The sequence below is a fragment of the Mustela nivalis genome (assembly GCF_964662115.1).
Source record: "Mustela nivalis genome assembly, chromosome: 10".
NCBI classification, from domain to species: Eukaryota; Metazoa; Chordata; class Mammalia; order Carnivora; family Mustelidae; genus Mustela; species Mustela nivalis.
Window position 1 is genome coordinate 25,406,800 of NC_139029.1, and position 15,932 is coordinate 25,422,731.

At 40.8% G+C, this 15,932-nt stretch overlaps 2 protein-coding genes across 8 annotated transcripts in view; both read right to left on the minus strand.

The window, feature by feature from the left end:
- Positions 1–1,000: 1,000 nt before the first annotated feature.
- On the minus strand, positions 1,001–4,320 carry TMEM35B (transmembrane protein 35B). Its single transcript, XM_082686938.1, has 3 exons — positions 4,105–4,320; positions 2,490–2,670; positions 1,001–1,552 (listed from the first exon to the last, which is right to left on the minus strand). Exons 1-3 carry the CDS (start codon positions 4,210–4,212, stop codon positions 1,449–1,451), a joined length of 393 nt encoding a protein of 130 aa, XP_082543064.1. The 5' UTR covers positions 4,213–4,320; the 3' UTR covers positions 1,001–1,448.
- A 1,266-nt stretch (positions 4,321–5,586) lies between these two features.
- The window catches only part of ZMYM6 (zinc finger MYM-type containing 6), a 44,044-nt gene continuing 33,698 nt past the window's right edge, over positions 5,587–15,932 (minus strand). For all 7 annotated transcript variants that reach the window (XM_082686844.1, XM_082686848.1, XM_082686847.1 and 4 more), the window contains 2 exons: positions 9,444–9,588; positions 5,587–7,544 (listed from right to left, as the gene is read on the minus strand). In XM_082686844.1, coding sequence (XP_082542970.1) covers positions 5,713–7,544; positions 9,444–9,588 — 1,977 coding nt within the window. In that variant the 3' untranslated portion in view covers positions 5,587–5,712. The remainder of the gene's footprint in view (positions 7,545–9,443; positions 9,589–15,932) is intronic.

The following is a 15,932-nucleotide window of genomic DNA, read 5'->3' on the forward strand; positions in this document are numbered from 1 at the left end:
TGGTCACTTTCCCTCAATAATTCCTACACACACACACACAAACACGCCTGGTTCTGATCCCCTAGGATCTCTGGGATTCATCCCAGGCTCCGAGCACTTTACCATGAGGCATCTCTTGGAGTTGGGAGTCCTCTGCCTCCATGTCGATATCCAGGAAGCACCACACTGGGTGCCCTACCTCGCTACCAAAGGCTGGCAGTTTTAGAACCCGTAAAACGATGACTCTGTGCTCATCTTTGTTAGCTCTGCACACAAGGTAAAAGACTAGGAAGGAGTACCTCATGAGGCTTAAGAACCCAGGCATTAGAGTCTGCCATACTAAATGTGTAAACTATAATGATTTCATAAAAATTTTAAAAATGTGAGTGCCTTTTGAAGCAGCACTCTCTCTTCTAGGGAAAGACAGTAAGTATGCAAAGGTGATTTACTATGACATTGTAATTTAGGGGTGCCTGGGTGCCTGAATCCATTGAGCATCCAACTCCTTTTGTCTTTTTTTTCTTTAAGATTTTATTTATTTGTCAGAGACAGAGCACAAACAGGGGGAACAGCAGGCAGAGGCAGAAGCAGGCTCCCTGATGACCAGGGAGCCCAGTGCAGGACTCCATCCCAGGACCCTTGGATCATAACATGAGCCCAAGGTAGATGCTTAACCAACTGAGCCACCCAGGCATCCCACGGCTGACTCTTGATTTCAGCTCAGGTAGTGATCTCAGGGTCACGAGATCAAGCCCCCTGCTGGGCTCCTTGCAGGGGATGGAACCTGCTTAAGATTCTGTCTCTCCCTCTGCCCCTCCCCATCCTCTCTCTTCACGTCTAAGGAAAGACAGTTAAGTATGCAAAGGTTTACTGTTAAGTGTGCAACAGCAAAACACAGGGACAATCTAAATGTTCCTCAGTGGGGCCTTGAGTAAATACATTACAGTACATCCTTACGGTGGAATACTATACACCCATTAACAGCAAGGAGGTAAAACAGACTTGGAATCATGTTACAGTATGAGTTTTGAAAGCAGGTAATAATTTATTTTGTCTCATTTTCATTAAAAAAATATCTGTATAAAGGGGTACAGTTACTAAAAGGAATTAATAGTAGTTATTTTAGTGCATCATTAAAATCTGGGGTGATTTAAATTGCTTTTCTCTTTATTTTCAATTTTCACATGACATGAGGAATGTTAGTATGTTTAACACGTATCCTTTAAAAAAAAAAAAGAACAGTAAATGTCCAAGACAGAAAGCAGGGTCAGGTAGATAAGATGTCTACTTCAATACTGGCCAACCCCGGAGGTACTGGTAACAAGGCAGTAGACTGTGTTTTTCACCATGTTCCAGTCCTGACAGTGACACAGCATGAAGAAGCAAGAGGCCCTGGACTCCCAGGATCCCTTGGATGCACTCGGAAGAGTCTTCTTCCTGATGGGTCTGATCACCTTCTTAGTTTGGACTCAGAGCTGGCAGATATCCAGCAGCAGCAGGAGTCCCAGGCAGATGACAGCTGGGATGTAGGTATTCGGTGACTCTTTCAGAGATGCCAAAGTGAAGATAGCCCCTGGAATGGAAAGTGAGGTCCCTGAGACTCCCTGACCCACTCTAGCTCAAACCCTCCCATTCAACACCCCCACCCCCCAACACATAAACAGACACACACCCCCTAAACTAGTTGCACTCATCTCTCTGGCCTCCAGAAGAGAACAGAACCAAGAATCAGAGGCCCCTTGAACTAATGTAGCCACTCTCAGAGGGCAAGAAAGAAAGAGGAATAAGCCTGCCAAGTAGGACGGGGAGATAGGTAGATGGGCCTTTTAGAACAACTTCTGATCCTTCTCCCTTCTTAATCCTACTGGAGAGGAGGCGGCGCAGGGGTTAGTGATGTAGATATGGAAAAGATCTGAAGATGAGGAAAGCTCCAGAGATGGAAAAGAAGGCCTGGGAAAGGGGTGGCCGTGGTGACAGCAATGGTGACACAAGACGAGGGGATACAGACAAGGCTGAAGACATCTGACCTTTGAAGCAGCAGCTGTCATTGTACATCAGCAGTTTGTGTGCGCCGAGCTGCTGGGAGGGGTTCCTCTAGCTTGTCACAGGGAAATACTCTGCCTTTCTGTTCAGGGACCCCAGTTTCCTTGCTTTCCCACCTGCCAGACACATAACTCCACGGCAGCTGCTACTTCATCCCCTCGCCTCAAGGGTAGGGGTGAGGAGAGAGGGGTAGGGGCTTTTAAGTTACAAGACATCCTCACCATGGGGATACCCTGCAGCCAAATGAATCAATGAGGTAGGAAGTATGTTTGAGACAGAATCATGTTATAGTATCTTAAGTTTAAAAAGCACCTGTCCTAGTCTAAAGACCATGGAAACTATAGTAGAGCGGGGAGTGTTCCTGGTTCCAGAAAAAAAAAAGGTGACAACAGTAAAGGGAACAGCCAGATCTTCTATTACCCTCTGCCAGAAGTCCCCATTTCCCCAGCGCAGTTACACCCCCTTACCCATCATGAGCACGGTCAAAAGCAAGTTACTGATCTCTTGCAGCATCGGTGGGCCCAGGACCAGCAGCAGCCCAGCCAGCAGTTCGAGCCAGCCCACAGCCTCTTGGTAGCTCATGGGATCCGGCTGGTAGCCGAACACCTTCAACGGGAATACCTCAGCGAACTGCACAAACAGGGCTTTCTAGGGGCGGCAGGGAATGCCTGTCAGCCACACTCAAAGGTCCACCGCCTGGGCACTCCACGGGGGCCTTCTGTGTCTGCATCCTCAACTCCCCCAACAAAGGAGCTATCCTGCTAGGTCAGGCCCAGGGCTGAGGTCAGTCTGGAGAGGAGAGGGCCTCCCTGAGGGACTGAGCTTTGGAATCAGGAAACAGGCTTTACGCTCCAAGAATGGCCAGATGGTGGTGCAGAGGAGGACTAGTTTTCTCACCAGCCTCTCACTGGACTAGACCCCAGCCCCAAATTCCAAGACCAGGAAGTTAGGCATGCCACAGCTTCTCCTTCTTGCTGCCTGGTCCAATTTTCTTGAGGATACTATGATGGGAATATTGGGAGGCTGGGGAGAGGATGAAAGGTTAATTGTTGCTTATTCAACAGATTCCACTCTGAATATGGTATGCTGGGATCTAGACCCCACTGCAGTAGACACTGAGCAGTTAAGGAGCTCAAAGAGGCTCATTGTGCTGAGTCAGGCTCTGATCTGGGCCATATGACCACCACCCGCAGGCTCGCTATCTTTTCCTGCACCCTTACTCCCCACCTCAGCTCTACCCTCCCTACCCTGCTACAACAAAGAAACTTGAAGCTATCTGGCTCTGGGGATGTACTTCCCCAAACAATCCACCATCCTAAACCAGGAAGGAAGGGCAGAACCCAGGCCTGGGAGAGGGAGGCTGCAGGGATATCCAAGTCTGCTTTTTTGAGAGGCTGGAGAGACTGATGGGCATAACCACACGAAAACTTTTCAGGAGTCTGAAACCAGCCAGGAGACAGGAGGAGGACTTGTAGACGTTCCTCTCTACCTCCATGGTAAGGGCTCTCCAGATTCTGATTCAGGAGAGCACCTAGATTGGCTCCTGCGTCTTGACTAGCTGTGTAACCTTTAGCAGATACACTTCACCTTCAGGGCGACTTTCCTACTCCACCAAGCGGGGAATAATAAACATTAAACCCGCTCCTCACGACCCTCCCAAGAACGCAGGCAAGCGAAGGAGGAGAAGGGGACGGAGAGGGTGCTGGGTCCCCCGCTGCATTCTATCTTCCACCCACAGGGTCCGGACGCTTTCCTCTTCCCGCCCTAGGTTTGCGCGGGGGTCCCCCAGGGCTCTGCTGGAAGATCCGGCCCGCCCCTTCCGTCTAGGCAAGAGTCGGAGGACTCCGAGGAGCACCCTAGGAAGGCGCCCCCGTCTCAGTCGACGTGCTCTCCCCCTGCTCAGCGCCGTCTCGCCGGAAGGCAGGCGGGTCCGCGGGGCACCGGCTCGGGCAGGCGGGCAGACGGGCCGGAGACTGGCCGGGCGCCGAGGCCAGAGCCGGGGTAACTGCGGGGGACGCAGCACCCGCAGCCGTGCAGCCGCCCCCGCGTCCATCCGCCCGCCGCCCCCGCCCCGCCGCTCACCATCTGCTGGGACACGGGAGCCGAGATCTGCCCCGAAAGCTTGGCTGCCCCGGTTAGTGCAAAGAAGCCGCCCAGCAGGACGCGCAGAGCCGCGAGCCCGAGCGCCATGGCCGCCCAAGCCCTGCGGGAGCGAGTAGAGGGAAGAGGGCGCGGCAGGGAGGGGAGGGAAGGGCAGGGCTGGGCAAGGCAGGGCAGGGCCGGCCAAACCCGCCCCCTGCAGCCCGCTCTGTTCCTTCTTCCCCAGGGCTGGCAGAAGACCCGCGCCAAAGCTTCCCGCTCCTCGCCTCCCGAGGCTGCCGCCACCCTCTTTTCTGGCGGGGCAGTCCCATCTCACAGATGGGGACACTGAGGCCCACTGGCTCAGCTGACTAAACGGGCCCCTTTGAATTCAGTCTCCTGTTTCCCAGCCAGTACGGAGTCAGTCCAACAGGAGGATCTACACGGGCCTCGCAGAAGACCGGGACTTCCTTCCTGCTGAGCCTCCCTAGCTTTGCCAGCTGACACCTAACCTCCGCGGGCCTCAGCGTCTGTATCTGTGAAGGCAGAGGAGCCTCTTCGTTCTGAAGAACAGGCCTAGTACAAAGTCTGGCACATGGAAGAGCTCAAAAGTTGTTACTAAGTTATGGAATCATTAGTAATAAACCAGTAACAAGTGGCTATAAATTGTTCTTTCCTATCTTTGTGTAAAATGAATTTTCTCTTGAATTTCCCTCAGCTGAAATTAAAATGTGAAAAGTGTTTGAAAATTCAGACACTTGCGGCTGCAGGAAGAGAGGCTTCCACTGAACAAAACCCTACAGGCCACTCCTGGCCCATCTGCTATTACCTGAGATCTGTCTAGACCTAGATGGACAAACTTGGTGGTGCGCCAGATTAAGTCAGCTGTCTGGTTTTTTCACTCCCTCCCCGTCCCCAGCTAACAATGTTTACATTTTTTAATGATACAAAAAAATTTAAAGGCCGTTCTCATGACACATGAAAACTATATTGTTTCAATGCTCATAAAAAAAAAGTTGTACTGAAACAGCCACACTTGTTTGTGTATTGCACACAGCTGCAACCGCAGAACAGAGTAGTTGACACTGTCTGGCCTGCAAAACCTAAAATACTATCTGGCCTTTTATAGAAAACATTTGCCCAGCCCTGGTGGGGAGGGCCACAGAGACCCCTACAGGGGGCCTCAAATTCTTTTGCTGCTTCCATTTCTGGTTAGCCAAGCAGCTTGGATCTGAGTTTTTTACCTCCCCACAACAGAGCTGCCTGGCTGAAGACTGCAATGGCCCATGTGTTTCTAAAGGCCAAGAGGTTTTAACATTCAGGTGTGCCGAGACATTATAAATGCCTTTTGTTACCCTCATTTTTGTCCCTAATCCAGAGTATCCAATCAATCAATCAAATAGCTAAATTTGCTACCTTAGACTAATAAAATTATATATAACTATTTATAAATGCATAATCATTAAATTCCTCAACAAAAAGAAAAAATATTACAATGCTTATTTAATCACTGAAAGCACATATCCACATTAGGAAATTATATTTTAGGGTACTTATACAAAATTTAACACAAAATTTTATAGACTCTGGTAATAAGCAATAGCCATGTTACTATTCTTTCTCCTTTACTAATTTTTCTATCCTTGGAATTAAAGATGTGACTGCAAGTCTTAGAGCAGGACCAGAAACCAATAAATTTCTTTGTTTTGACTCGGTCAGAGCAGAAAATGTAGCATCACATAAATAAATAGTTGAAAAGGGCAACAAAAACTTCATTGCCTTTTCATGGAGTTCTGGGTAACATGTCTTTGCATTTACCCAAAACTGAGTTACAGACATTGATTTAAATACTGATTGTAATTCCAAATCCGAAGATAACTGTACTAGTTTTTCTTCTTCAAAGTCCGTGAGATTACTATTTTGGTGATTCATAAAAGGATTAATTATCCACAAATTTCCTGAACGCAAATCATCTTCTGGTGGATAACAGTCGTGGAACATTTGAGAAAGTCCTTCCAGGTGCTCAGAAATAATGCTTGCAATGCCTCTCATATTTAAGTCTGATGAGTTTAAGAATTCAGAAAATGAAGGGAACATGTCAAAATCATTCTCTTGTGCACGCTTCAACCACATTTTTAACTTTTCCTTAAATATATCCATTTTATTATACAAATTGAAGAGGGTAGTCATAGTTCCTTGGAGACTTGAATTGAGTTCATTTATAAGTGAAAAAATATCTGATAAATAGGCCAGCTTTGCAACCCATTCCTCATCAAGAAAATACTTGGCCAAATCGGAATGCTTCTGATTTAAAAAAATTTCAATTTCATGTCGTAATTCAAATAATCTTGTTAAAATTCTCCCTCTCGATATCCAGCGTACTTCAGCATGAAGTGGTAAATTCACATGCTCAGACCCCATTTCTTCACACAAAATTGTTAACATTCGTGAATTCAAGGCATTGCTCTTTATAAAACTTAAAATTTGTGCTGACTGTAAAAGGATTTCATGTAAGCATGGAGACAACTTTGCTGCTGCTAAATGTTCACGGTGAATAAAACAGTGTGTAAATGCCACAGTATTCGTGGCAATTTCTTGAATTTTCGCTCTGAAACCAGAACACCTGCCAGCCATGCTTGCAGCCCCATCTGTACAGAGACCAACACAATGTTTCCAATTCAGAGATTTACTGTCAATGTATTTATTTATTAGTTCAAATATTTCAAATCCAGTTATTTGAGAAGGCATTTCAATGCAACACAGTAATTCTTCCTTTATATCACTGCAATCATAATCAATGAAACGAATATAGCACAAAAGAAGGGTGATATTTGATATTTCTGATGATTCATCTACCTGAAGGGCAAACCACTTGGACTTTCTGACTTTTTGAATCAGCTGATCTTCAATGTCTGCAGAAAGTTCATCAATCCTGTGTCCAATCGTATTATTAGAAAGAGGAATGGTTTTCATTTTGTCTCCTGCACTTGAACCCAAAACTTCTGAACACATCTCTACTAAATATGGTTTAATTAATTCTTCAGCAATGGAGAAGGGCTTCTTGCTGGCAGCAATTTGAAAAGCAATTAAATAAGAAGCTTTCACAAGTGACTTTTCAACTAGTAAACACTTTTTTAAAGAACTATTTTGACATTCCATTTCAAGAGATTTTTGTTCAAAAAAATCTACTGGTTTGTTTTCTAATTCTGAATGCTTTGTCTTCAAATGATGAGAAAGATTTGCTGGTTTCATGTTTTCAGTGGATAAAATTTCTCCACAGATGACACACTGTGGCCTTGGTGAACTTTCTTTTGATCCTGGACAGACAATAAAACCAACTTTTAAATATTCCGCATCGTAAGTCTGGAAAAAACCTATTCTTTTTTTCTTTGCAGGTGGAGACTCAAGTTCCGCATCACGTTTCTCATTAGGCATAGGGAAATCTGCATGAAATATGTGAATCACTGTTATTTTCAAAAAAAATAAATAAATAAGCCATAACTTTATGCCTTCCCCCACACATTTAAAATTTATATTTTATTACTACTTGTATTTGTCAAAGGAATACACTAATTAAAGTTGAAACCCAAACTCCAATACTTCCATGGTGCCACTAAAAACTGAATTTCTCCTTGCCCAAAACTTGGCCACTAACTAAAGCAAAACTGTAGGCTGTAGTACATGAACTAGCAATGCTATGTATTCAATAGATTACTGGAATTAGGACTGAAGTCCACAGGATACATCAAATTAAGAAAAAATTATTTTACTTTTAAAATTTTCAGAAAAAGGGGCGCCTGGGTGGCTCAGTGGGTTAAGGCCTATGCCTTCAGCTCGGGTCATGATCCCAGGGTCCTAGGATCGAGCCCCGTGTCGGGCTCTCTGCTCTGCAGGGAGCCTGCTTCCCTTCCTCTCTCTCTGCCTGCCTCTCTGCCTGCTTGTGATCTCTGTCAAATAAATAAATAAAAGCTTTAATTAATAAATAAATAAATAGAATTTTCAGAAAAAAAGGAAAACAAATGTTTCAAAAAGTTAAATCTGATGAATCAAGATGAAGATATTGATATACTAATATTCATTGTGCCGTATTTTCAATCTTTCCGAATTCTGAAATTTTTCCAAATTAAAGTTGAGGGAAAAAGTAAAGGTTAATTGTTAGAATACCCAGTGTCAATGAGGGTAAAGAGAAATGGGTGTTTTCAAAAGCTGATGTAATTTTTCAATTTTGTTGAAAAAAGTCTTAAAATTCTGTGATAGTTTTTGAATCTGAAATTCTACTACTTAGGATCTATCCTAAGGACATAATTAGTCAAGTGAACAAAAAACCATTTACACAACTTAAAACTGTTTATAATATTAAATAACTAAAAGCAATCTTAATGTCCAATCTTAAGGGACAGATATGTTGCAATCAATGCATTCATTAAGAATCTCAATGTATATTTAAATCTACATTGGTATGGAATGAAAAAGTAGTTCACAACGGTTTATTTTAAACAATCCAATATTTAATCTAGAAATTTTTAAAAAATGTGTAACCACCCACATACGCTCATAATACTACTACCTTCCACATGCAAATGTGCATACAGTATAAATTCATGTACACAAAGAGTGCACCATTTTAACAGGAATATAAAGCAATCAAATTTACTCTGGAAAGAAAACAGGATTCTCCCTGACTCCTACCAAAACAAAGGCACCCTACATCAAAACTCATGATTATGTGTTGACAGACTATGCTTTTAAATACAGTATATTCTGGGTAGTAAAATTATTACTAAAAACAAAAATAAAAAAGTGCTTCGGGCAGAGTAGGCTACAGAACTAACTGAAAATATAAAGGTAGTGGCAGTTAACATGGACTGGGGCAATAATTTACAACCATTCCAGGTATGAATTAAAATAATTTCCCTGATCACCAATACCTCAGACACATAGTTATACTTTTAGTAAATGACAAATCAACTTACAGTATTTTTAAAAAGAGAACTAAGGTTAAATCACAAACGCTTTTCTTTAAAATCACTAATGCTTTTATATAAGTATATATCTTAGTAGTTATAATAATTTGTACATTTAAAAAACAGAAGTACACGCACAGGAGATGTTTGTCCACTCTACACAAAATGTTGTCTGTGCAGATGGACTCAATTTGGTAGTTATTAGCATTAATGAAAATAATTATAAAAGGAATAAATTAGATTTTCAAAGTCTGTGATCCAAGAATGAATGTTTTCACATTTAAGAAACTAAATGATTCTTTTTGCCTTTATTAAAAAAAAACAGAAACAAACAAAACAGAATAACTTTCTACATATAAAAAGCATAAGGATACATACCTGTCTGACATTCCTTGTGTTGTGTATGTGGTTTGCAAGAGGTGGCCTTGGTCTGTGTGACAGGTTTGCACAACACTGCTTTGTTTTTTAAAAGCCTGGAAGACTGGGAAGATAGAAGTTTCAAGGCATCTGTCTGCATGATTCCCTAGTTAAAAAATTCAGAAGCCAAAAAGAGATGTTTTTTAGTACCTCATCACTGATCATAACTGTATCAATTGAAAGGTGGCACAAAACAAAAGAAATATAATTCCTCTGAAAGAGCAGTTGCAATGAAGAAGTTACTTTAGAAAATATACACTTATTCCTAATTCTTCTAATCAGTATCTGTCCCATTTATTAATTAAAAAAAAAAACTCTGCCTATAGTAAGGACAACCAAAACAGTGAAAACAATCTTTGCTGATTAGGACAACTGGCAATTCAGAAAAATTAGATCTAATCTCAAGCCATATGCAAAAATATATTCCATATTGATTAAAGACCTCAACATTAAAAAATAAATAAATAAAACTTTAAAATCACTGGAAAGGGGCACCCGGCTGCCTCAGTCAGCAGAGCATGTGACTCTTGATCTTGGGGTTGAGTTTGAGCCCTACATTGGGAGAAGAGATTACTTTAAATATCTTTCAAAACTTAAAAATAAATCAAATCAAATCACTGGAGAATTTTCAAATAACCAGAACAAGGATAAAATATTCTCTTTTTAAAGATTTTTTTTAAGTAATCTCTTCACCCAACATGGGTCTCCAACCTACAACCCCAAGATCAAGAGTTGTATGCTCTACTGACCAGCCAGCCAGGCACCCCAAGGAGAAGGTATTCTTAAACAAAACACAAAAGAGTTAAAAACAAAATAGAAAAAACGAATACATTTGACTACCTTGATTTTTTTTTTTAAAGGTCTTTATACAAGAAAGTTGAAGGATAAGCAACAGAGTTGGAGAATGTACTGAAAACATGTTTTCCATTCAGTAAATATTTACAGCATGTTTACTGTAAACTAGGCACTCTTGTAAACCCTAGGGATACAACAAAATAACAAGACAGAAAATCCTGCTTTTATGGGCTCTACATTCTTTAGGGAGACACAGAAGATAAACAAGTAAAGCAAATATAATTCCAGGTAGTGATAAGTGGAAAGAAAAGAAAAGAAAAAAGAAAAGAAAAGAAAAGAAAAGAAAAGAAAAGAAAAGAAAAGAAAAGAAAAGAAAAGAAAAGAAAAGAAAAGAAATGAACGAACAAACCAGGATAAGGGAATGGAGAGCAATGGTGCTGAGGAAAGATATTTTTGGAAGAAACATTGGAGCAGAGAGCTTTTGAATTCTCAAAAAAGCAAACCATGCAAAGGCCTGAAGTCACAGGACTCCAGGCAGTGGGATTATAGATGCAAAAGTCCTCAACTGGGAAAGAGTTTAGTATGTTTTAGGAAGAGAGATGAGTATAAAACTGAAATAAAGTAAGCAGGGGCTGGAATGAAATGTTTGAAGGAGGCAGAAGCCAAATTACATAGGATCTGGAAGGTCTTAGTTTTAAAAACAAGATATTAGGACTGTATTTTAAATGCGAAGGCAAGCCACTGCAGATTTTATTTACATTAACTTCTTTTTTTTTAAGATTTTATTTATTTATTTGAGAGCAAGAGCAAAAGCAGAGGCAGAGGGAGAAGCAGAGTCCCCACTGAGCAGGGCGGCTGATGAGGAGCTCAATCCCAGGACCCTGGGATCATGACCCAAGCCGAAGGCAGATGCTTCACCTTTAAGAAAAGGTGCCCCTACATTTACTTTTTAAATAGGCAACAGATGTAATAATTTTGAATTATGTAATAAGAGAAAAGGTATAAAAACATATACATGAAGGGACACCTGGGTGGCGCAGTGGGTTGAGCCTCCAATTCTTGGTTTCAGCTCAGGTAGTGATCTTGGGGTGGTGACACTGAGCCCTGCCTCGGGCTCCATGCTCAGAGCAGAGTCTGCTTAAGACTTCTTTCTGGCATGCCTGGGTGGCTCAGTCACGTAGTGTCTGCCTTTGGCTCAGGCCTAGAATCAAGTCCCACAATGGGCTCCTTGCTCTCGCTCACTCTCTGATAAATAAATAAAATCCTAAAAAAAGAAAGAAAGAAAGAAAGAAAGAAAGAAAGAAAGAAAGAAAGAAAGAAAGAAAGAAAGAAAGAAAGAAAGAAAGAAAAGACTCCCTCTCCCTCTGCCACTCCTCTCCGTGTGTGCTCTCTTAGATAAATATCTTTCTTTTTAAGTATATACATGAAAATTAAGTTTTCCATCTGTCTGTCTTCTCTATCCAGACTCAAACTTGAACACAACCATGTCCCCCCAGTTTCTTACACATCCTTCTAGAGATGCTCCCTGTAATTAAGTAAGTTGCTTCTGACTACAAATTGGCAGCATATTATCGGGGATAATATGCACTGTGCTTACAGCAAGCTATCATAGAGGTATATTTACATAACTTTGTATAAAGCTTCCCTAGGAGCAGCTTTACACACTGAATGTACCACAGGTAACCCAAAGAGTCTCTGCAGCTCAACAGTGAATGTTAAAAATATTTGCTATTACAAAGAATGCTATAATAAATATCCCTACATATAAATTAATCCTACATGTGCTAGTATATTTATAGAATAAGGTATTCTAAGTGCAGTTTGGTGGGTCAGAACATTTTAATTATGATGGTACAGCCAAACCGCTTTCCACAGAGGCATAGTGTATCAAATTACATGACCTTCAGCAATGTATGTGAGCCTGTTTCTCAACACTCTAGTTAACACAGTACTATGAAACTTTTTGCTATTTCTCAAGAAATGAAAAATTACCTAACAGTAGTGTGGTTAGGCATTTTGCATGTGTAAGAATTACTAGGTTTTCCTCTTCTGTGAACTATCTACTCCTGTCTTGTACCGTGTATTCCTCTAGCTTTTAAAAAATTTCCATGTGATGGGGCGCCTGGGTGGCTCAGTGGACTAACGCCTCTGCCTTCAGCTCAGGTCATGATCCCAGGGTCCTGGGATGGAGCCCCGCATCGCATGGGTGGGGTGTCTCTGCTCAGCAGGGAGCCTGCTTCCCCTCCTCTCTGTCTGCCTGCCTCTGCCTACTTGTGATCTCTGTCAAATAAATACATAATATCTTTTTAGAAAAACCTTCTATGTGTATTTTTTGAATGAGCACTGTAACATATGACATAAAATTCAAAGATTTAAACAGGAAACAATGAAAAAACAGTAATTTCCCTTCTTAAAATTCTGCCTTGGTCATTCAGTTCTCCTCAGAGGCAACCAGTATTATCTATTTACTGCCTGACTTTCAGAGTTTTTCTATACATATGTACAGGCATGTGGTGTGTGTGTATGTGTGTGTTTAAAATATAAATGGCAGTATGCTGTATCATTTTGTCTTTTTCATTTATTATATATGAGACTGCTCTATGTACAGATATAGCTACCACATTCTTTTTAAGCACATAGTATTCCACTGTATGGATATAGCATATTTATTTTAACTACAGTCTCCAAAGAGTTGCTGCATATGCTTATGAAGGGAACTCCACTTACCAGCCCACGTGACTTAAGTATGATCTAGGAGAGGGGTATATTTCAGGCCCTACCCATGTAGGCCTATTTTTTTTTCCTAGTTCACACAGTAACTCAGGATGAACTCACAGTGGCTCTGACTACTGATGAAACAATTTGTTTTCAAGCCTTTGCTACTACAAACAATTGCTACTGCAATCATCCCTGTATATACTTTATTTCATAAATGTGTGAAATGTATCTGAAGGATAAATTCCTAAAAATGGAGTTCCTTGGTAATATTGTATTTACATTTTAAATTTTAACAAGTTTTACTAAATTGCTCTCTGTAGCAGTTTTACCAACTGCTATTGACAATATGTAAAAATGCCTTAACAGTGTTATCCATCATTTTTATCTTTGCCAATCTGATAAAACTGTAGTTCTAACTGGCATTTCTCTAATTCTGAAGTTGAATATATTTGCCTATGTTTAAGAACAATTTTTATTTCATAGTCTGTAAACTGAAGGATCATAGTTTTGCCCATTTTCCTAATGGGTGCTGGGTCTTTTTGTTGATTCACAGAAGTTCTTTACATATGAAAAAAAAAGCCTTTTATGACATTAATTGCAATCTTATAATTTTTTTCCATGTCTTTTGATTTTGAAATGTAGCTGAATTTCCCTAAAAAAATCTTTTATGGCTTCTGGGTTATGTGACATATTTAGAAAGACTCCCCACTTCTGCATTTAAATTCTTTCCTGAATTTTTCCCTACTTTATTATTTTTTTATATTTAAGTATTTTCTCCATCTGGACTTCCTTTTAGTGTAACTTGTAAGGTAGAAATCAATCGCATTTTCTTCTATATGTACACTCAATTGTCATAACACTATTTACTGAATAATCTAAATCTCCTACTGATCTAAATGCCATCTCTATTATTTCTAAACTTACATATATATTTAGGTCTATTTCTGGACATTTTTTTAAAGATTTTATTTATTGGTTTATCTGACACAGAGAGAGAGCACAAACAGGGGAAGCGGCAGGTAGAGGGACAGACAGAAGCAGACTCCCCTTGGAGCAGGGAGCCTGATGTGGGTCTCAGTCCCAGGATGCTCAACCAACTGAGTCACCCAGGATCCTCTGGACTTCTTTTCTATTGAGGTGTCTGTCTGTTCATGGCTTTAGGATCAGTTGTTTTAACTACCTACCTTTATAAAATTTAGAGTTTTACTATTGTTTTGGAAACTAGCTCCTCCCCCTTTTTTACCCTTATTTTTCAGCATTTCAGTGAAGGTTTTAAGGAGTGGAGTGACACAATCTGATTTGCTTTAAGATCATCCTGCTAACAATATGGAGGGAAAAAATGCAAAGGGCAAGAATGGAAGCAGGAAGACAAGTAGACAGTCACTGAAATGTAGCAGAGAAAAGATGATGCTGCCTCAGACAAAGGAGGTAGCACTGTAGTGGTAAGAAGTAAGGAACATTAGAAGGGAAAATAAAAGTGTTCTGAGGGAAAATAAAATTGTTCTGATTTAGACATATTATTTGAGATGGCTATTAATCAGTTAAGTGTATATGTGAAGCAGGCAATTGGATATATGAATCTGGAGTTCAGAGGTCATGGCAAGAGAAATAAATCTAGGAGTAAGCCACCATCTACATGGTGTTTAAAACCACAGGACTGTATTGAATCCCTGGGAATGATGTTGACTAAGAAAAAGGTCAACGGAGGAATAAATAAGGAAGATGTGGTCCATATACATTATGGAGTATTATGCCTCCATCAGAAAGGATGAATACCCAACTTTTGTAGCAACATGGACCGGACTGGAAGAGATGATGCTGAGTGAAATAAGTCAAGCAGAGAGAGTCAATTATCATATGGTTTCACTTATTTGTGGAACATAACAAATAGCATGGAGGACATGGGGAGATGGAAAGAAGGGAGTTGAGGGAAATTGGAAGGGGAGATGAACCATGAGAGACTATGGACTCTGAAAAACAACCTGAGGGTTTTGAAGGGGCGGAGGGGTGGGAGGTTGGGGGAACCAGGTGGTGGGTATTAGGGAGGGGATGTATTGCATGGAGCACTGGGTGTGGTGCAAAAACAATAAATGATGTTACACAGAAAAGAAATTTAAAAAAAAAGAAAAAGGACTAGTATAGGGGTGCCTGGGTGACTCAGAGGGTTAAGCCTCTGCCTTCAGCTCAGGTCATGGTCTCAGGGTCCTGTGATTGAGTCTCAAATCAGGCTCTCTGTTCAGCAGGGAGTCCTGCCTCCCCCTCTCTCTCTGCCTGCCTCTCTGCCTACTTGGGATCTCTCTCTCTGTGTCAAATAAATAAATAAAATCTTTTTTAAAAAAAAGAAAGAAGAAGAAGAAGAAAAAGAAAAAAGACATGTATGCTGACCTGGAAATTGAAGAAGATATTTTAAGAAGAAAGGGGAGATCAACTGTATCAAATATTACTGAAAGGATAGGTAAAATGAGAACTGAAAATGACCACTGGATTTGCAAAATAAAGGCTGATAGCAACCCTGACAAGAGCAGTTCCAGTGGAATGGTGCAGACAAAGCCTGACTTACGAGAGCTAAGGAAAGATAACAGGTAAGGAAATTGAGGCAGTAAGTAGGGGCCACCCTTAAAGATTTTCTAAAATGGAGAGCAGAGAAATAGGACAATAGCCAGAGCTCTATGCTGTTAAAGAATTTTTCTTACAGATATTAAGTATTACTGCATGTTTTTGTATCAGTGAAATTGAGTAGAAAGAGGTGGGGGGCAAATCCAGAGTATATAAAGAAATTCTATAAATCAATAAGAAAAAAAATTCAACATAAAAATAATGAAAAATTAATAACAAGAAATTCAAAGAAAATTCAAATGTTCAAAAACTTAGAAATATAAGCAAACATGCTAGAAAATTAGTGACCTGCAAAGTAAGACAGTAAGATATTACTAAACA

Bases quoted from the DNA above. Each gene is read 5' to 3' on its own strand.
- TMEM35B (XM_082686938.1), bottom strand. From the start codon at position 4,212: ATGGCGCTCGGGCTCGCGGCTCTGCGCGTCCTGCTGGGCGGCTTCTTT. The intron at 2,671-4,104 runs GTGAGCGGCGGG...TGCCGCCCCTAG, and splicing joins CTCCCGTGTCCCAGCAGATG to AAAGCCCTGTTTGTGCAGTT. The intron at 1,553-2,489 runs GTAAGGGGGTGT...TTTCCATTCCAG, and splicing joins TTTGACCGTGCTCATGATGG to GGGCTATCTTCACTTTGGCA.